Source organism: Lagenorhynchus albirostris, chromosome 14 (genome assembly GCF_949774975.1).
Source record: "Lagenorhynchus albirostris chromosome 14, mLagAlb1.1, whole genome shotgun sequence".
NCBI lineage: Eukaryota > Metazoa > Chordata > Mammalia > Artiodactyla > Delphinidae > Lagenorhynchus > Lagenorhynchus albirostris.
In genome coordinates, this window is record NC_083108.1 from 53,926,600 (window position 1) to 53,947,650 (window position 21,051).

At 40.3% G+C, this 21,051-nt stretch overlaps 1 protein-coding gene and 1 pseudogene across 1 annotated transcript in view; both read right to left on the minus strand.

Moving 5' to 3' along the window:
- The window catches only part of MYOM1 (myomesin 1), a 141,658-nt gene that overhangs the window by 83,647 nt on the left and 36,960 nt on the right, over positions 1 to 21,051 (minus strand). The window contains exons 6-11 of the mRNA XM_060121828.1: positions 16,304 to 16,396; positions 14,278 to 14,366; positions 14,104 to 14,166; positions 10,312 to 10,476; positions 8,085 to 8,246; positions 1,581 to 1,722 (exon numbers count right to left, since the gene is read on the minus strand). Coding sequence (XP_059977811.1) covers positions 1,581 to 1,722; positions 8,085 to 8,246; positions 10,312 to 10,476; positions 14,104 to 14,166; positions 14,278 to 14,366; positions 16,304 to 16,396 — 714 coding nt within the window. The remainder of the gene's footprint in view (positions 1 to 1,580; positions 1,723 to 8,084; positions 8,247 to 10,311; positions 10,477 to 14,103; positions 14,167 to 14,277; positions 14,367 to 16,303; positions 16,397 to 21,051) is intronic.
- LOC132504439 (BTB/POZ domain-containing protein 10-like) lies at positions 17,564 to 19,060 on the minus strand (annotated as a pseudogene).

Below are 21,051 nucleotides of genomic sequence, written 5' to 3' on the forward strand. Positions count from 1 at the left end.
GAGAACAGTATGGAGGTTCCTTAAAAAACGAAAAATATCATTATCATATGACCCAGCAATCCCACTACTGGGCGTATACCCAGAGAAAACCATAATTCAAAAAGACACATGCACCCCAATGTTCACTGTAGCCCTATTTACAATAGCCAGGTCATAGAAGCAACCTAAATGCCCATCGACAGATGAATGAATAAAGAAGATGTGGTACATATATACATTGGAATATTACTCAGCCATAAATAGGAACAAAATTGGGTCATTTGTAGAGACGTGGATGGATCTAGAGACTGTCATACAGAGTGAAGTAAGTCAGAAAGGGAAAAACAAATACCGTATATTAACACATATATGTGGAACCTAGAAAAATGGTACAGATGAACCAGTTTTCAGGGCATAAATAGAGACACAGATGCAGAGAACAAACATATGGACACCAAAGGGGGAAAATGGTGGGGTGGGTGGTGGTGTTGGGATGAATTGGGAGATTGGGATTGACATATATACACTAATATGTACAAAATAGAGAACTAATAAGAACCTGCTGTATAAAAAATAAATAAAATAAAATTCAAAAAAAAAAGAATCTTACTAGATTTGTAAAAAACGGTGCATTTACATAGAGGGATACTTTTACAAAGGTAGATAGTTATGTTTTTAATTAAAATACAGATGCATATTTTTTTAAAGAATATATCTAAAACTTCACAGTTCATCATTATTCAATGATGAAATAACTTGGAAACATTTAGTGTACAGTTAAATAAAGTATAATCTATTATAAATATTTCTCTGGTTGGTACTGAGCCCAGTAGGCATATACTTACTTACTGCTATAAATATTAAGGTTGAATCCACCTTGGTACAAACCTGTCATACTACAGCGGCATAGATTATCTGCCCCTAGTGGTTTTTACAGTCAGGGTTTATTACTCAAAAATGGAAGAGAATTGGAGCAACTATCTGAAAAGAAACTAAGTCAGACAATAATGTATTTAGGTCAATAATCTAAATTTGTTTCTAAATTGGCCAAGCTCGCTGGATAATTCATATGTAAGACCCATTTACTATAAATATAAAGCCTCTAAGTTTTGGAGAATGTAAACAGCGACGATTTGTAGATAAAACAGTTTAATACTACGGATATTTGTTATTTCTTTGTCAAACTTGAATCCTGTGATATAAATGAGATTTTCTTAGTATTCTTAGAGTACTATTCTTTAAATTACTTAATATTCTTAAATTACTGACATACTAATAATATGGACATTAAGCATATTGAATACCAGCTATTTCATTTCTGAAGTGGCCTCTATTAGGTGAACAAATTCATAATATTCTCACCAAATTAGTGACTTGGGTTGGTAGTACAATTCAAGGATTATCTTTGGAATTTAGGTAAACAGGTAGGTATGTGTATATACATATATATATATACATACACACCAGACAGAGACAGAGACACAGAGAAAAGAGGGAGAGGAGACCAGTAAAGAAAACACTTCACCTAGAAATGGTGGGAGAAATCAAGCATGTGTCTCTATGGCCAAATCACTCTAACTGAAGTTAGACTAAGTACTAACTTATCAATAAAATATCCCAGAATAGGACTCCCTCCATCCACAGCCGGCTGTTTCCAAGAGATGATGATATAATCTTTGTTGGCCTCCAAGGACACCACATCCAAGGGAGAGGCTGGGGCTCCTTCAATCTCTGCATCAGCATCTGTGGGGATACAGAAGGATCCTGTTAACCCTCTCAGATGTGCTCTGTCAGCCCCAAAGGCCAAGGTCTTAGTGCAGACATTTCTTACCACACCACCGCAGTGGCTATCTCTTTGGCCCCAGTCGAGCAATCTTCAATTTTGTAATTTGCTTACCAAAATAACAATGTGTGCTTTTCACCATCAGTACAAGGAACATTACACTAGGAAGGGCTCTGAAAAGGACCCATGACCTCTGCCTCATGGCCCTTGCCTGCCCAAAATGTTCTAAAAGAAAATAAATAAGGACATGTTGAGGACTGCTATCAGAAAAGTCTGACGTAAGTTATGTCAGGAAGTCTGTTCTTAAGATAATTATTGGGCAGTGTTACTCGGAAACTATGAATGGCTCCAAAGGGGAACAAACAGCCCCTTCTGTTACCTTCTAGATACATCCACAAGAGAAGAAGAACCAAGAAGCTTTGCCCATCCCTACGCTGGGACCACCATTTTGGAAGAGAAACAAAAACATTCATTTTAATTAAATGTTTGTTCCCAAGCTGAAGATCCTTGAGAAAGTAACTCTGATGAAATAGCCACATCTGAGCTTAGTTTATCTGAGTTTAGTTAAAGTCCAAGACTATACAAGAAACAGAGTTCAGTGACTGTTCATGAAATGGGATCCTCTGACAGTGGGTCCCCTCAGCAGTGTATGCACAGATAAATTAGTAACACAGGGGTGTTTTTAGGAGGAAAGGAAGGGGAATGAAAATAACCCCATAGTAGCCTTTTAAGTGAAAATGATTAAGATAAGAGTCACAGTCCCAAGGGGAGGGGAACCACATTTGCCAATTCCACTTGACATCTGGTCAACCCTTTAACAACCGGAATTAGTAGGAGAGGAGGCTGAGACATGTAGGAGCCACTCATCCAGCGAAAACACTCTTGTTGACTGAATAATAAACACTTTCTTTTCCTATGATCTACTCTTCTGTAACTCTTATAAGTTACTGAAACATTTGCTAACAGGGCTGTGCATTGTCTGTGAAGATCTTAAATCAGTTTGGTTTTGAACATTCTGTTTCTTGCCCCATGAACCGGCATGAACCCATGAACCTGCAGGATAATATCTCCTGCATAAGTGCTATAGGAGAGTGTAACCAAATCATCATGCCTAAAACAATGCAGAATTCCTGCATGCCACACAACGGCAAATGGGCATTTTTGTAGGGAGAAACTTTTTTCCTTTTAGGCTTTCAGAGCACTGGATGGTGGGGAGAAGGTCTGCTGATGGTGAAGGTGGAGCAGAGCTAGGATGGAGGTGGAGATGCTGAAGTTAACAGACCTAATAGCTGCTCAAGTGCGAGGGGGACAGCTGGCAACCTCTAGCCATGTCCCTTTTTAGCAAAAAGCCCATAATGTAACAACCAGCAACGTTGGTGTTGATAGATAAATCCATTGTATGTAACAGAGTCTGGCAGACAGCAGACATTTAGGGAGCCATTTCTCAGCATTTCTATAAAATTGCTTGGAATATGCCATTTGCCATGTGGACTTGACAATCTTTCAAAACACGGTTCTGTATAGCAGCTGCTGGAAGCCAAATCCAAATACCATGCTGTATTGCTTCACACTTGTGCTCTTGGCTCCCAGCAGCTGCTACAGAGCGTCTGGCCCACAGTACCCACTTGGGCAACGTCAATCCTCTTCTTAGCCTCTGCCCTTCTCCCAACCCTCCAAATAGTCAAATTTTTTGTATCTTTGATTAATTAGGCCAAAGATTAGCCTGCTACTCTTTATATTCTGACGTCTGACACAGGCTATTTAATAACTTTTATCAAAATGTAAGTAATTTTATTGTTTATCTTTATTATAAAAGTAGTGTCTTCTTGTAACATATATGTAATAAAAAATACATGTTAGAATCCCTCTTAATTCCATAACTCAGAGATTACTAATACTAACGAATTTGCCTAGATTTTTCTAGATTTTTTCCCTATATTTATAAACTCAAAAGTAATTGTTTTTCACAACAATGTAAATCAACTATACTCCAATTTTTTAAAAAAGTGATTGTTTTTTAAATAAAAGTGGGATTGGACTATATAGTTTCATGTAAACTGGGTTTTCAAAAAATATTTTCATATTAGTAAGTATACATCATTAGTTTTCATTACTGTGCAGTATTTGTGTGTTTATATGGAATATTTATTATACTTTATTTTCAGTTCCCATTGGTGGATATCTAGATTCCTTCCATATTTTCCCCCAAATAAAAATTTTTTTCAGCTTTGTCCACTTAAATTCCTAGAACTAGAATCGTTGGGAAATGCGCACCATTGATACATAGTGGCAAAACACCCTGAGCAAAGCTAAACCGATTTACACTCACCAGCAATGTGTGGGAGTGCTGGCCCCTCCATTCCTTCATCCCAGTGGATTTTAAAACCTTGTAAATCTTTTCAGTGTGATAGATTAATTTTATTGCTTTGATTACTAGTGAAAACTTTTTCATAATTTATTTTTCATTTGTAATTCTTTTTTCATGACATTTATATTCCATCCTTTATCACTGTATCATCTTTCTTTCCTCCCTGCCATGTGTGTAGGAAGGGGAGGAAAGAATATATAAAAGTCTAGAAGAATATGTGATAAAATGATAACTTCAGGTATCTCTGGATGTTAGACTTACGATGGCTTTTCTTTTTTTCTTATTTATATTATCTAGTTTTTCAGAAAGAACACATATTATGTATGTAATAAAAAACTGGCCAAATATGTACAGCTCTGGAATGTGTTTCTGCAGACATATGGTGCTTTCTACACTGATCATTCTGGTTCAGAAGCTATTTTCTAAGCAGCAAAATACCAGAGCTCTAAAAAATGCATTGAAATGGCCTCATGCAGCTCAAAGTTTAAAATAAAAAGCACCATAAAATGTCACTTAAAACACTTTGGCGGTTTCTCAAAAAGTTAAACACAAAGTTAACATACGACCCAGCAGTTCCACTTGTAGCTATCTACCCAAGAGAAGTGAAAACCTAGGTCCATGAATAGGAACACAAATGTTCATAGCAGCATTATTCATAACAGTCAGAGAGTGGAAACAATCCAACTGTCCATCAACTGGTGAATGGACACACAAAATGAGGCATATCCATACAGTGCAATATTAGTCAGCAATAAAAAGGAACAAAGTACCAACATAAAAACCTCAAAACATAGGCTCAACGAAAAAAGACAAAAGTAGAAGATCACATATCATATCCAGAAATGTTCAGAAAAGACAGTTTATAGAGGCAGGGAGTAGATTAGTGGCTGTCTGGGGGCTAGACTGGGGATGGGAGTGGGGAAGGGGCACAAGAAGTCTCTTTGGGGTGAAGGGGATGTACTAAGCTGGATTGTAGATGGTGGGTGCACAGCTCTGAATATTCTGAAAAGCACTGTCCACTTAGCATGGTTGACTCTTATGGTGTGTAATTATATCTCAATAAAGATTTTTTTAAAAGAATCTAAAATATATCATTTAAAATAAACTTACAGGGGAAATCTTTTTCTAAAAGTTAAATTCACAACTCGATTTCTGAAATTTGTCTTTGCAATTTTGTCTTCCCCATGAATCTTTTCAATCCTCTCACATCAATATCTGATACATTTTAGAATCTTCCCTTATTTGTGGATATGAAAACTGGCTTAATGATAAATTTCAATCCCTTCCCCCTGTCTGTGGTTGGTCATCTGAAGTCTGGCCTCAACCTGCAGAGAGCCACGACTCTGGATGTGGGCACTGAGAAATGTTGCTGAGGAAACCCTGGACTGTGTCAGAGTTCCCAGAAAAAGTCCACAAAGGGAATCCTCAAGGCATAACTTAAGTGTTTCTTGAGTCACCAGAGATACTCTTTGGTTCAGGTCAGACTGAGAGCAGAGGCAAAGACTCTGTTTGCTTTCAGTTATCATCTGGCCAGGTCTATCTGGGTGCTTTGTTTAAACAAACATACTTGCTGATAACTTCCAGGGTGTCCATTTTTACTGCAACTGACCCAGAGGGCTACCCCTCTTTTCCCCTCACAAGATCCAACTTTTCCCAAATGCTTTTGTGCAGGAGGAAGTCTGCCCCATTTATCAGCTGGCATAGATATCCGTGCATCTTTATCAGTTGCGAATCCGTGGCAGAATTCAATGATCATTTGTTATTGTTCAGTACTGGTGTGGTATATAGACTGCTGTCTCTCCCCAGTATCCATTTCTCCTGTTTCCTTTTAGTACCAGAACCCCTGAGCTTCTGCAGGTAACATGTTGCCCAGCTTCCCTCCCTGTGGATGTGTGGTAGAGTGTTCACCATGCAGAAGTGATGTGTGCGTCCCTGCATCTCTGCCCTTCCCACAGGCTGGAACGGGAACACAGGACAGCACCACGGGGGCAGTGGAGCAACAACATAGATGGGAGCCAGATGGAATAACTGAGTTGAGCAGAACCACCTGGACCACCTTCCTACCTCTGGATTGATGGACATAAGACAGAAATAAACTTTTTAAAAAAATTTCATTTCAGCAGCTTAACCTATTCCCTAATTAAAATCCTGGGTTAGCCATCAGAAGGCCTGTATCCTAGTCCCACTTCTGCTTCTAACTGTGAGGCTTTTGGTAAATCATGTTGCTTTCCTGAGCTTTAGTTTTTGCATCTTAAAATTAAGGGGAGGAATTTCCCTGGTGGCACAGTGGTTAAGAACCTGCCTGCCAATGCAGGGGACATGGGTTTGAGCCCTGGTCCGGGAAGATCCCACATGCTGCAGAGCAAATAAGCCTGTGCGCCACAACTACTGAGGCTGTGCGGCACAACTACTGAAGCCCGCGTGCCTAGAGCCCATGCTCTGCAACAAGAGAATCGACTGCAATGAGAAGCCCGTGCACTGCAATGAAGAGTAGCCCCCACTCACTGAAACTAGAGAAAGCCCGCGCGCAGCAACGAAGACCCAATGCAGCCAAAAATAAAAAATAAATAAGTAAATAAATAAATTTATAAAAAAAAATTAAGGGGAATCCTAACATTTTTGTGTGCCTTAGACTCCTTTGGCAAAGTGGTAAAGAAAACCTAGAGGGCCCTTCTCAGAACAATGTTTTTAAATGCATAAAATAAAATAAAATACACGAGCTTACCAAAGAAACTAATTATACTGAAGTACAGTTATAATCACAGACCCCTTGGGAGTCTGTGGACCCCAGTTAAGGACACCTACATGACCTCTAAATTTCCACCCTCATCAAAACACCTAGGAGTTTATGGTTCTATTTAATGCAAAAGAGATAAAAAATTAGCAAGTCTACTTGTATTGTTTATGTTTATTTTCTGTATATTATGACGTTTTGACATCTTAAAAGCCTTTCTGGGTGGGGAGAGATTTTCTGCCCCCATCTCTGGGGGCTAGCCAATTTTAACCCATCCAGAGCTCACCTCCTCCATCTGACCCGTGTACCCCAGGAGGAAATATTCCTCTGCCTTAATCATCTCAGCACCAGGGACCAGACAACTAAGCACGACCCCTGTAGCTTAGGGTCTGCTGAAGTTGTTCACACCAGCCAATCCTGAACTGTTTACCCCGCCCTGCCATGCCTTTTCCACAGGAACTCCAATACAGACTGCGGTCTAAGCTCTCCCTCTGCCTCTTCTGCCTCCTGACCAACCAGTAGTGCCTTTGCTTCCCCATGTGGCCCTGGGTGGTTCTCTAGCACCTATGAGTATAATACACTCTTTTCCTGAGCCCCTCCTCTGTCTCCTCGTGTGGCCACACCTGACTGACCACCACGTAAAAGAACACAGAGCACTGCCTTTGTGGCCTGGAAGTGTTCATCGTCTTCCAGATGTGCTAGTATCTCATGTAGAAATAACATTCCCACTTGTACATGTCTGACCTGTTAGAGACATCGCTGAAAAAAGAAAGACTCCTAAAACCAACAGTTATAGTTTGTCTTAAGGATTCAGTTGTAGCATCTTGTTTCCTAGTTCATTAAAACTAAAGCTATAAAGAAAAGGCCTAGAATGAAGTAATAAATTTGCTCTCCAAAATAGATATTCAAGAGTGAGTCCCCATCACTCTTTTATTGTAGCTTCTTCAAACTGAGACGGCTTTTTGCATCACTAGGACCTAGCCTCTCTACTCAGACACCTACAGAGCACTGCTCTAGAGGCTCATTGAAGATGAGGAAAGTACTGACACTAGTGACAGTAACATAGTCTGGAAACTGGTCACCTTCCATTCCAACTGGTGCCTTCAGGGTTAAATTTTTACATTGGCTCTTTCATCTTTACCAAAAATATGTTTGGATAGATTGACATGGCCTCGGTGTTTTAAATATTCTCAGATGTTCTGCTTTTTGCTAGGTCTTACCTCGAACAAAGACGTAAGCGCTGTATTGCTCATAATATTCTCCCATTCGTACATGGATTGTGTAGAGACCTTCATCTTCCTTGTTGAGATGAGAAAATGTTAGTGTTGCCCGATCTCCACTCCAGTGTGTTTGCACCCATTTTGATGGAGAAACAGGAGCCCCTGGGGAACAAAAGTAAGCAAATTAACTGATTTCTTTCTCTATTACTCTCTTCTTCCTCCTTCCCCTCCACTCTTCCCTCCCCCCAATTCTCTCTCTCTCTCTCTCTCTCTCTTTATTCCTCTTCTTCTATATTGAAAGCTATCTGAATATTAGAGGACGTCTGTAGGGCTTTGAGTCATTCTGCCATGTTTATATTGGTTAAAATGTTAGAGCAGAAGTGAGGGGACCAGGGCCAGATACATAATCTGCAGGGCCCAGTGCAAAATGAAATTACAAGACCCCTTGCTCAAAAAGCAGAGGAAAAAAACACAGTCAAGGTACTAAAATATAAGGCTTTGTCCTCTAAAAATAGTTTATTACTTATAAAACATAATAGGGTAATACAAATTGCAAAAACTAATATTTTCATGCCATAATTTTACATACAAAAATAATACTTTATTAATGTGATACGTTGATTGATAATACGATATTTTTTACTTACTTTTCTGCAAATTCAGTTATTTTTAGTAACTTCATTTTAAATTGATATAACTGAAAGCAACATCAGTTACTCTTTGCAAATGCAAGATCATAAATTAGTTTTGATTTTTTTTATTTTAAGAAGGATCTTTCTGCTGATGCAACTATTAATGCAGCTGTTAGGAGTATTACATAATCATAGTAATATACAGCTTTATACGTTATAGTATTATATGGTTATGGTGCTATAAAGTTAACATTGGGTTAATCTTATGATAAACTATTTCAAAATATAAATTTTAGTACTCTAGAGCTGACGATTCTTTTTTTTTTTTAAACATCTTTATTGGAGTATAATTGCTTTACAATGGTGTGTTAGTTTCTGCTTTATAACAAAGTGAATCAGAGCTGACAATTTTTGAAGAACAATTTTTTCTAAAAAGATTTAACTCTTTATACAAATAGTTTCATGTAAGTCTGAATTTAATTTTAAATGTAAATTTACATAATTGCATCCTAATGTTTTCTCTTACATGTCCTGTAACTTGTGGTCATACAAGAAACTGAAAATGACTTCATGATTTGTATATAATTCAAATGCCTGTTTATGCATTCTCTCACTGTATCTTTGATTATGAGGAAAATTTAATTTCAAAATTATCTTTCTTGTTAATAACTGCTTCATCCAAAGTTTTGTATGAAAATAGTGTTTTTTCATTGAATGTGACAATCTTTAAACTTAATTTTTATTTCCAAGCCTGTGAATGTTTGCTTTGCAATGTTGTGGCAGTTTTCATAACCAGAGAGTCTAAACTCTGAAGAATACCAACTGCCTTGTGTGCCTTACTGCAATGTCTATGTACATGCTTTTATTTTATAATATCTTACAAAGTTTACTGCGTGATTGCTGGCAGCTCGTGTCACGGTGCTCAGGCGAGGAAGCTCATATCTGTGCAGATGCCACAAATATGCATTCTGGGGGCGGACGGGCAATCTCGGCTCCCACGGTGGGTGCCCACACTGCCCCACGTGGGACCCCTCCTCTCCTGGGCCACGCCGTCCAGCAATGTTGCTGCTGCTGCTGCTGCCGTGACTGGTTTCACTCTGGGCCCAGGTCCTGGTCTCAGCCATGGTCTTGGGATGGCCCAGACTGCCCGGTGCCCACACATGCACTGAAGTTCAGGCCAACTGCATGGTGAGCATGCTGACCACCACCCACCGTGCCTGGGGACCAATGGGCCTGCTCCATAGTCCCATTGGACTTCACTGGACTCCGCTTTGTTTTACCAAATAAAATTAACTTACAAAATGAATATACATCCACCTTGCAAAATGCGAATACAATTTTTTGTAATCCTTTCCCTATATTACTTGGTGATAAGAAATTATAATCTCCACAAATATATTGCGAAAGTTCTGCTACTCTGATACATGTGTAAAAGCTTTTGTAACATCCAAAAGGTTATGTCCTCTTAACGTTCAGATTCTGCCAGCTCTGATAAAGAGAACTGCAGTCTTATGGACATTCATGCTCTGGGGCCAAGCCTGGGCTGTGACCTTCTGCAAATAAGAACCTAGTGAGAATTCATTAGTAAGGCTCACCATTTCGGTACCACTGGATCTCCGGCTGGAAATGTTTAATTTCAGGAGTGATAACTACACGGCAGCCTAGACTCAACGTCTCGCCTTCTCTCCCGAAAGACACATCAAACTTGTCATCAAAGTGGATCTCAAACTTGGACGCATAACCGTAAGGGGTCACAGCAACTGGGCACAACAAAAACAAACATCAGTAATTTACTTTTTGTCATCAAAGAGACACAAGCATTTTAATAAGCACAGGCAGAAAGCAATCACAACAAACCTATCAAGTGACTTATCTGGGCAAAAATTAAGTCTTATAAAAGAGGTATGTAGCATATTCACATATATCATTATATTGAAATGGAAGTTCTGTGTATGGAAATTCTTGCTTCATTGGTCAGATAAGCTAAATGCTTATTTTTACTATTATAATTAATAGAATTTAAAAGGTCAGGTTTAACGCCTTACATAAAATGTAAATGAACACCACATTTAGCTTCGACTTAAATATAGCTGCAATATATGCACATTAAAATGTTAGATTCTGAGTTCATTTAAACTTTACTGCTTGTACTCTTGGAACAAACAGCCATATCGATTTCTCATAAAAATAGACTTTTTTAGTAAGTGGCTTCAGCTTCTTGGATGATCTGGGTTAAAAAAATACAAGAAATATCAATGGGAGAAAACAAAGTTTAAAATACCATTCTTAGAAATATCTTATTTATAGATTGAGTCAATACCTGCACCATAAACTCTCCTAGGTTTTATTTTCTCTTTTCTCAAAGGAAAGGGCCTGGGAAAATAATGACTATTTTTTGATGGCTTCCTGCATGCCAGGAACTTCACATTTGACATGTCATCTAATCCTTGCAAAAACTCCATGGCATAGTTACTAGTTTTTCCTCTCTTTCAGGTGGGGATATAGAAGTTCACGAATATATATAGCTAACGCAAAGGTTTCAAAGGCATCATGTGTGAAACTGAAATTCAAATGTATAACTGCCCAACTCTAAAACTTAGGCCTTTTTTCTCCTATTTCAATTCTCTTCCTAAGACCTCTTCGAATTAATTTGAAAATGCAAGCTAACATTTATTGAGTTCACCTTGTGCCAAGTATTGTTCCAAGTGTTTAATATCTATCAACTCAATTAAGCCTCATAATAACCCTATCAGGTAAGTACCATTATTATTCCCATGTTATCGATGAGAAAACAGCAGCACAAGGAGACTAAATAACTGCCCATATGCACCCTGCAGACCCAGGATTTACACTGGCAGGCTGTTTCCAGAGCCTGTGCTCTCAACCAATACATGGGGTTGACTTGACTTTGTGTGTCCCCAGGCAACCACTCACCAACAGGGAAATGACTTCTCTTTGAAGCGTGTGTCCCATCTGCCCCATTTTTATATGATGATGTCCCACTGAGATCAAAACGCAAAACAACTTGAACAGATCTTGTTTATTGGGAAGTTGGGCTGGTTCCAAATCTGCCTCAGGGAGTAGAGATAAGGGTTATAGGGAGGGCCTGGTTTAGGTCAGGGGTTGGCATATCTGTGAGCCAACTCTGGATTGCCTCCTGTTTTGTACCATGAAGAATGGTTTTTAAATTTTTTAATGGCTGAAAAAAATCAAAAGAAGGATAATATTTTGTGACATGGGAGAAGTCATAGGAAATTCAAATTTCAGTGTTCATAAATAAGGTTTTATCTGGATACAGCCATGCTCATTCATCTATCTATTGCCGATGGCTGCTTTTGTGTTACAGTGATAGAGTGGAATAGTTGTGACACAGACCCACACAGCCTAAACTATTTACAATCTAGTCCTTTACAGAAAATGTTTGCCAATCCCTGGTTTAGAATATGGTTGGTATTAGAAAGACCAGGTTACAAGTCGCTATTCTACCATTATGCGTGGTCTTGACCCATGACTTAATCTCTCTAAATTGTTTCCTCATCTGCATAGCACAGATAAAAAGGCACCCAGTTCATAAGCTTTGGAGAGCAGTAAATGAATCAATGCATATAAAAAATGTCCTAGGGGACTTCCCCGGAGGTTCAGTGGTTAAGACTCTGAGCTTCCACTGCAGGGGCATGGGTTCGATCCCTGGTCAGGGAACTAAGGTCCCACATGCCACACGGAGCAACCAAAAAAAACAAAACAAAACTGCAAATCACCAGTAAAGCTGGCGGTGCTGTCTCCCAGCTCAAAAACAAACAAACAAAAAGTCCTAGTACGGAGTCTGGCACAACTGATCAATACATATTAACTACTAGAGCAGAACCAAGGGCAGGGAGCTTTATCCATGATATTTACCAGCATATTCCAACCACCTAAACTGGTACCTGGCACACGGTAGATGTTCAATAAATACTAGTTGAATTAATGAATAAGAGCCCTCCGTTCTGTGTTGGGAACAACTGCACTCAGTTCAGAAGCCAGAGGAGGCTCTGAAAGATTAAGAAGTCAGAGAGGTTAGATTGAGCTGGGCTTTCAGACTTTGGCTTGATGGAGAAGAGGGGAATGGAAAAAACATGGATGATGATATAAAAGTGGGACCGAACAGGATACGTGTGGAGGATTGTAGAACGACCAATAGACCAATCTTGGGGACATTGGGGATAAGTCATAGTTTCAAATTTCCCAGTTATTCTATCTCAATATAAATCAAATGATAGAGAAGGACATGATTTGGGATGTGTTCCTTCTTCACTCTCACCCATCATCCCCCTCTTGCCCAGGGGATTGATACCAATGATTACAATTTAGAATATTAAAATTAGGAGCCATTCCATGAAGTCGTTGGAGTAGGTCATCTATAGACATCAAACTAATTAGTTAGGTGAAAAATTGAACCATGGGAAAGTATTTTCATCAACCATTTTTAAAAATACCACTTATTTTTTAATGTTTGGAAAATAAGAAGTTCGGGCTTGACTACTGTCTTCAGTCTGAACAGTGTAAGCATCCAATTACTTGAACAACAATAAGGATTTTACTTTTATTGCCTCCCATGAAAAGAAATTCTGATATAGACGAAATGATTGAAGTTCACAAATTTACAAATTACTATGGATCAGAATATTGTTAATAATTTATTAAACCACATTTAGACCTCATTAAATTGCATTTCATAAATTAATGTATTTATTCATTCATCATCAAATACTACTCTACATCAGGTGCTGGGGTTTAAAGATAAAAGGTCCAGCCTTGCCTTCAAGTGTCTCATGGGTCAGTGGGAGAGAACAGTTAACAGTGTCCAGTGAGATAGATGCTCTTACGAAGGTGCCACAGTTTCACTGGGGGCACCGAACCCTGAGTGGGTGGGGCCTGGGGAGTATCAGTATCTCAAGGAGTTGATACTGAACTAGATATTTAAAAATGAGTAAAACTGCTCTGATATAGTCCAGACTGTGTGTCTGTGTGTCTGTGTGTGTCTGTGTGTCTGTGTGTGTCTGTGTGTCTGTGTGTGTGTGTGGTTAAATCACTCTGCACAGATTTGTGTAATGATCTTTCTCAATTTAAACACAGAAAGACTTAAAAGCATTTTAAATGCTTTTAAGACTTAAAACCATTTTCAGCCTGTCACATCTGGGCATTTATAAAACCAGAACAAAGCAATTATATGCAGAAAGAGAATATAGTAACCAAAGAATCTGAAAAAATAAAACCAATCACAGGTAGTATTACACACATACTAGCATATATTATAATATAGACTATGTATTTATTTCAGCATTATGGAACAGCTTATTATGCAGTATTGTACAGAGATGACACAGCAAATATACTTGTAAACTTACAGCTGAGGGGCAAGGTGGAGGCCCCCGCATGGAAGCGAGTCTCATCAAACTCTCCCTTATATCCTAGAAGAGAAAGCAGAAAAGCATGCCAACTGTTCCTTGACTTTATTTTTTAGCAGTGAGAATAAATTTTTTTTAAATACACTTTGAATAAAACAAGTTCAGCAAACCTACTCTTTACCACAACCGAAGCATATGCTGAAAGCTCTCCTTTAACATTCATCGCCGAGGCCCGGTACTGAGCGGTGTCTTCAAAATCACACCTGAAAGAACGGATGGAAATGAGTGCCCAGTGCAGTGACACTCCTGGTACAGTCGTCACTCAGCATCCGCGAGGGATTGGTTCCAGGACCCCCATGGATATTAAAATCCGTGGATGCTCAAGTCCCTTAAGTAAAATAGTGTGAAATAGTCGGCCCTCAGTATCTGCGGGTTCCGCCTCCTCAGATACGGAAGGCCGATATAATTGCTAGCTGTTTCATCAAGGATCTTTTTGCTAACAAGCCACAGGGCAAATCACTGACTGACACATAGCTCTTTGGCACTCCTGATAAAGCTACTCTCTCTGACCCAGCACCCTGTGGTGTGTTATATAGGCCAACAGATCTATCTACCAACAGCTATAGTCCACCGTGACCCTAGCCTGGGTTCACTTAAAATGTCCCCCCCCCAAAAAAAGTTAACAAAGTGTCAAGCATATAAATTACAGTGTGAATAGTGTGATGAAAAATTGTTCTAAGGTTGTATCAGGAGCAGAAAACGTCCAGCCATGTACCTTTGGAGCAGGTAAGACCCTGAACACCTTGGGGCCTCCCTCAAGGTGGGTTTCAGTCTGGGGGGCTACAGGGTGATGAAAAGACAAAGAAATAGCCTCTCCTTATAGACGCCCACAGACTCCCTGAGCCACAAAACGGATCCCGGTTAGTCTAATGTGCTCTAGCCTCAAAGTACAAATAAGTTATTTAACTTTCAATCCTGCTAAGGTTCAGGCCCACAGAACAACGCAAGAAGTGCCATTTGGAAGTTCCTCTAAGTTATAATGCAGAGATTGGGATGCTGTTAATGGAGTAGAGAGAGAAGGACCTCACACAGAGATGAACAGGCTAAGATTTCAAAGAAGGCTGTTCTGTGTCTTCTCACTGCCAGTGTTCGTGCTCTTCATTGTTCCTCTGGGTTTAGTTTCATTTGCAATATCTTAATTCTTGTTGAAATCTACAGACATCAATAGAACCCCAGGAGGGTCAATACAGTTGCCTTTCCCATAGCTATTTAATTATAAAGCAACCACATAGCTCACTGCCGCCTCAGTAGAATCCCCGACTGGCAGAATGGATGTAACTTTAGGAAGGGGTCAATGCTTGGCAAAAGCCCCAGAGTCCCAGGGTTCTTTCTGCTTGAAGCCCAGCATCACCTGTGTCAACTGCTCTGACCTGAGAAGGCTATGAATCTCTTGAGATCAGAATGACGTAATTTATTTTTACTTTGACATCTCAGCATGTCATGGTTTTATTTGAACCAAAAATGCTGGCAGCTTGTTTAACTTTTCCATCCACATAACTAGTCTTGGATTTCAAAACCACATTAGGAGACACAATAAACCTTTGAAAACTTGGAAATTTTGATGTGGATTCTGCTTTCAAATTTTGCTTTTGATTTTGCTTTATAAACATCCCAATGTCAGGCTCTGCGTCCATCTACAGGCTGACAGGGTGGGCACATAGTTTCCCACAGTTCCTGGTGAGCTGAAGGAAAGAACAATTTCTCTAAGTACAGCTTACTTTCAATGTCACCCACCCCAAACTTCATTGGCCTTTACTGATTAAAGGCAAAAGTGTATAGTGATGGCATAGATTTGGAACTCTGAAAGTATAACTGAATATAAATGCCTATTTATGTAACTTATTTTCTTACTAATGTCTAAGAAAAACTCTCCAGTATATAAAAGGATAAATAGATACAAATGAATTTTTCCTCATCGTCTTTGACTAAATTCAAGTAAGATCACTTTGGGAGGTAACGTGGGCTTGGTAAGAGTGTCATGCTTATCGCTCTTCGGTGTGCACCAAGAAGCAACGTATGGGACTGTCCCCCATCCTGATCGCGCTGCATTGGGAGGAAAAGGGAACAGTCGTTAACTGGAGTGCAAATTGCCACCCTAAGCAACTGCTGGGCAACACACACAGACCCTGATGTCTCTTACGCGTTTATCTCCAGAGTGTGCATTCCATATCGGCTTTCGATAATATATTTTCCAGGGTTTGCATGGACGTCTATTGGCACCTGGTTTTTATACCTATGAGACAATGGAAACAAGGTGAAGTAAGTTGAGGTGTAAATAGATTCATGATTAAAAGCAACACACACATAACTGTTGTTCTTGAGGGAACACCTGTAAACACAGCACTGAGGTCGGTAGTGGGGTCTGTTCAATAAATGCAAATAAAACACATTATAAATACTATAAAACCTCTTTTTCTTAACATTAAAACAATGGAATTTTATTTTGATGAAAAATGAGTTTACAATCATTTAGTAAATGAAGAGCAAACACTTCATTTTCCTATCTCATAACTCGAAAAAAATCATTAGTGAATAAATATCTGTGAACAGATTAAGGGTAAGGCAGACTGGATAATAAACCACCTGAAGTTCACACTCTCCGCATGTGACTCACTTGAAAAGGATGAAAACGGCACTGGAGATAACTGATAAGATATGGCCATTGAATCTCATCCTAATCATTCAAATAAGCCCAATGATATCATTTTTTGCTCATCATGGACAGCAAACTATACACATTTTACTGAAAGAATACTTTGATAGAAGCACTTATTTAGATTATATTGTGCATCACAATTATTAAAATGGCTTGAACAGTTCCACTCAACCACCATATATAAAGTGCAACTACATAATATTCTACATTTTATCTGGGGTGTGATGAATATCAATCTAGACTGAAAGTACCCCAGCTGCCAATTTCCACCACTTCTGAAAAGATCTAGATGTGTGAAAAAGGACTGTTCCCCCATACAAAGAACCAATTTCACAAACCTACTGGTAAACCAATACATTTATATAACTGGAACCTCAAGATGCTAGAATTGTAGTCATTTAAAAAAACATTCAGGGCTTCCCTGGTGGCACAGTGGTTGAGTCCGCCTGCCGATGTAGGGGACGCGAGTTCGTGCCCCGGTCCGGGAAGATCCCACATGCTGTGGAGCGGCTGGGCCCGTGAGCCATGGCCGCTGAGCCTGCACGTCCGGAGCCTGCGCTCCGCGACGGGAGAGGCCACAACAGTGAGGGGCCCGCGTACCGCAAAAAAACCAACCAACCAAACAAACAAACAAAAAAACCATTCAGCCATCCAACCATTTTAAAAACCATGGTCTTTAAAAAAGTTTACACTGCAATATCCTAAACACTGTTCTGTGCATCTCACAATGAAGAGAGTGGCCTTGCAGTGCAGGATGAGGAGAGTGCAGCGTCATCGTGAAGAGTAGCACGCTATGGTTTCAAGGAACATCACCATCACAGCATCAGATTCTGTGCGTCAGGATCGAGGTCATTGTCGCTAGAAGGGGGATGGATAGGGAAAATATCGAGCTCATCCACTTGAGGAGTTGGGTGCATGACTACCAGCTGGTACTGGGGAATGTCAGCTGCAGCTGCTGCAAGGTTGGTGATAGATTTACTTTTTACACACTGAAAGTCTACACACCGGCTCTTTCCTTCTTCCTTCTCCCAAGACATTCGAATAAAGGGTCTTTGGACATAGTTGTAAATCACTTCTGGGCAGCCCCCAGGCCTTTTCTTTTACTTTTTTCTTTGTAGGTTGGACAACCTTTATTCCCAATCTAATCTTCTTAAGACCCCTCTCCATCAAAACTGATTTGGCCACAACTCTGTTTTCAATGTACTTGAAAAATCTATATAATTTTGTGCTATAAATAATTTGTGAATATTATTCTCCCATCTGTGGTGGATACTCTTCATCCCAATCAACCACATCATCACCTGTAAGCACCACTATGTGGCATTCATGGTCCCCACTCTGGGCACTAGCTACCATGAGAGGCAGAGTCATTTCTTTCAGGTAAAATTCGAACTGTCTACGGGCACCATCATTTGATAACTCATGCATTAGGGCACTGAGATCTCTACATTTAATAGTACTATATTCAAAAGAGATACAAAGAGAGTGCATGGTTCTCTCAGTTCAGGAATAGATATGCCATTGGGACAATGGATTATTCCTGTTTTATAGTAATCCAGAATAGCTCGAAACAGTAGAGCCAATCCCCTCTGCCACCTCATACTCTCCCTTCTCGCTGGGACATGTAGAGTTATGTTCTCTGCCAGCCCCAAACATCCTGCCCAGCACTGCGTATGGCTGAGCAGTAAAAATGGATGGGTCTACAACAAATTTAGCGTTATCCACTATTAGTGTCACTCGTTCTGACGTTCTTACATTCCGACCTCCTTCTTTTGCATTTTCACACACAAACACCATTTCCCCAGATGTCTTACAGCTACCATCTGAACTTGACTGACCACTGTTTCTGCTGCTGTTCCCAGCACTGCTCCTGGAACCATTTGGAGATGCTTTTTGAGGATGAGGACTGCTTGGACGAGAGGAACTGTGATCTTTTTCACGTTCAACATGGTGCTGTCGTGTTGAAGTAACATTTCTAATACGAGGAATGAGCTGAGATTCTGTACTTTCGTGAAATGAATCTTGGGATCTGTCACTTGACCTTCGTCTATCTCTTGATCTCTCGTTGAGAGAGATCAAGTCACCATGTAGACTCATTTTGGTGTGGGCAACAACTCCTTTGGCAACACGTGGGGGAGTACTTGAATGTTTATAAAGTTTACGATGTCTACTATTCAATTTCCAATCCCAGTTCTCTGGATCACTGGAGTTACTGTCAAAAGGATGAGGCCATCCTGCCATCCCACTTCAAGCTTCCTCACATTGCTGCTCTGAAAGCACACATGTAGCACCCATAACCTGTAGTCCCCCTTGAGTGTCCAGGCACAGGCCGGGGCCGGCGACACCTCCGCTTCCTCCCCAACTGGATCCCTCCGGAGGTGTCTGTGGCCGCGGAGGCTCTGGCGGCTGCGGCTACAAGAGCCTCCCCAACAGGTTGCAGGCCGGCTCCCAGGCTGCTTCTCGCCTAAAACTTCTTGACGAATGTGCTTTCCTCTCCTCCATTACAAAAATTACGTTCAAGAAGTTGGCCATTCACAGCAATGTGGTTGAATCTTGCATGTGTAATGTCGAGTGAAAAGAGCCAGACACAAAAGAGTATAATGATTGCTTTTATGTAAAGTACAAAACCAGAAAAGACTAATTAATGCTGCTAGAAGTCAGGAGAGTGATCCCCCCGGAGCGGGGCAGGGGGGATTAAGGAGACATCCTGGGTGCTGAAATTGTTTGGTTTCTTGATTTAGGTGCTGGTTACCTGCGTGTATGCAGTCTACAAAAATTCATCAGAGTTCTACATTTATATGTGATACACACTTTTTAATGTGCATATGATACTTCAATAGAAGATCTGAAAAAAAAGAAAACAAAAACTTGCCTATTGTTGACACAACAGAGAGGAAGGCTTTGAGTGGTTTTTTTGTTGGCTCTCTGTGTAGGATGAAAGCAAAACATTCTTCCCACTAACATTCTTGCATGTTGTTCAAAACCTTGTCATTGCATTGAAAGCTCATTATATTTGTTTTACTCTTTTGTGAGCAAGCATAGCTCTCCTCTTGGAAGAACTTAAAATATCAATCATGAAAGAAAACTACTGACAAATAGGAGCTGAAAGATTCCCTTTCTCTGACTGGCCATCCTTGGTGAAGCCTCTCAGCCTTGAGAGGCTGGCGCTCCACGGAGGGGCCCCTCCTGAGACACTGTCTCCTGAGTCTGCAAGGGGCACCTTCTTCACCACGTCCTCAGGTTCTCAGTAGCCAGTGGCTATGGTGCTGGACCAGGCTTTCCTGCTTAAGCCATTTTCTGTCCCAAAGAGGAGCTGGACTTCATTTGATTCCCTTTAGGACACCCCACTTCACTTGTGCAGACATCGCAAATAACGCTAATAACCATAACGGACACAGAGTGTTTACTGTGAGCCAGGCAAGTGCTTTAAATTCAATGCTCACAACAACCGCACGAGATGGTACTACTTTTAACATAGTAAAGTAGTAGCATTTTCCAGATGAAGAAACCCAGGCATGGAGAGGTTAAGTGTCTTGCTCCGGCTCTCACGGCTAGAACAGCAGATCTGGGATTTGCACCCAGGCAGTCTGGCTCCTGACAACATGGGATGCTTCCACTTTCCAGCTGTTCTCTATTTAGCTGCATTTTATCTCTTCAGATTTCTGGACATGGTTATAAGGAGGTTTTGGAGCAGGGAAAGTTGTGGAAAGGGAGAGAAAGAAAGGAAATAATCTTCAGCCAGTCCCTACCTCTTCCCAGCTTGTACACTCGTACACTCATACACACACACACACACTCTCTCACACACACACACGTGCATCCTATGTCCCTAAAATGCATCATTTTTTATACTTTAAAAAATGTACCATTCTCCTTCTCCACCTAGCAAAATCCCAACTCGTCCTTCAAGGCTCTGATCAAATGTCACTTCTTCAATAATCTCTCCCTTGAAATCCCGTACGATATCATTCCTGCCTGTCCGCATTGGTGTTACTTGGTTCAAATGGAAATATATAACATTTATCAAATTATGGTTGGACAAGTGTCACTTCTACTAAGGTGTGCGTGCCTTGAAGCTGGGGATTGTGTCTGATCCCTACTTACTTCTATTGCCACTCTCAAGGAAGTAGGCATCACAGGCAGATATTAGGCACTCAGTGTTTGCTAAATTGGATTGAACAGAGTTATTGGGTAACACCATAGATTTAACTGTGCTTCCTGATTTGGGGCCG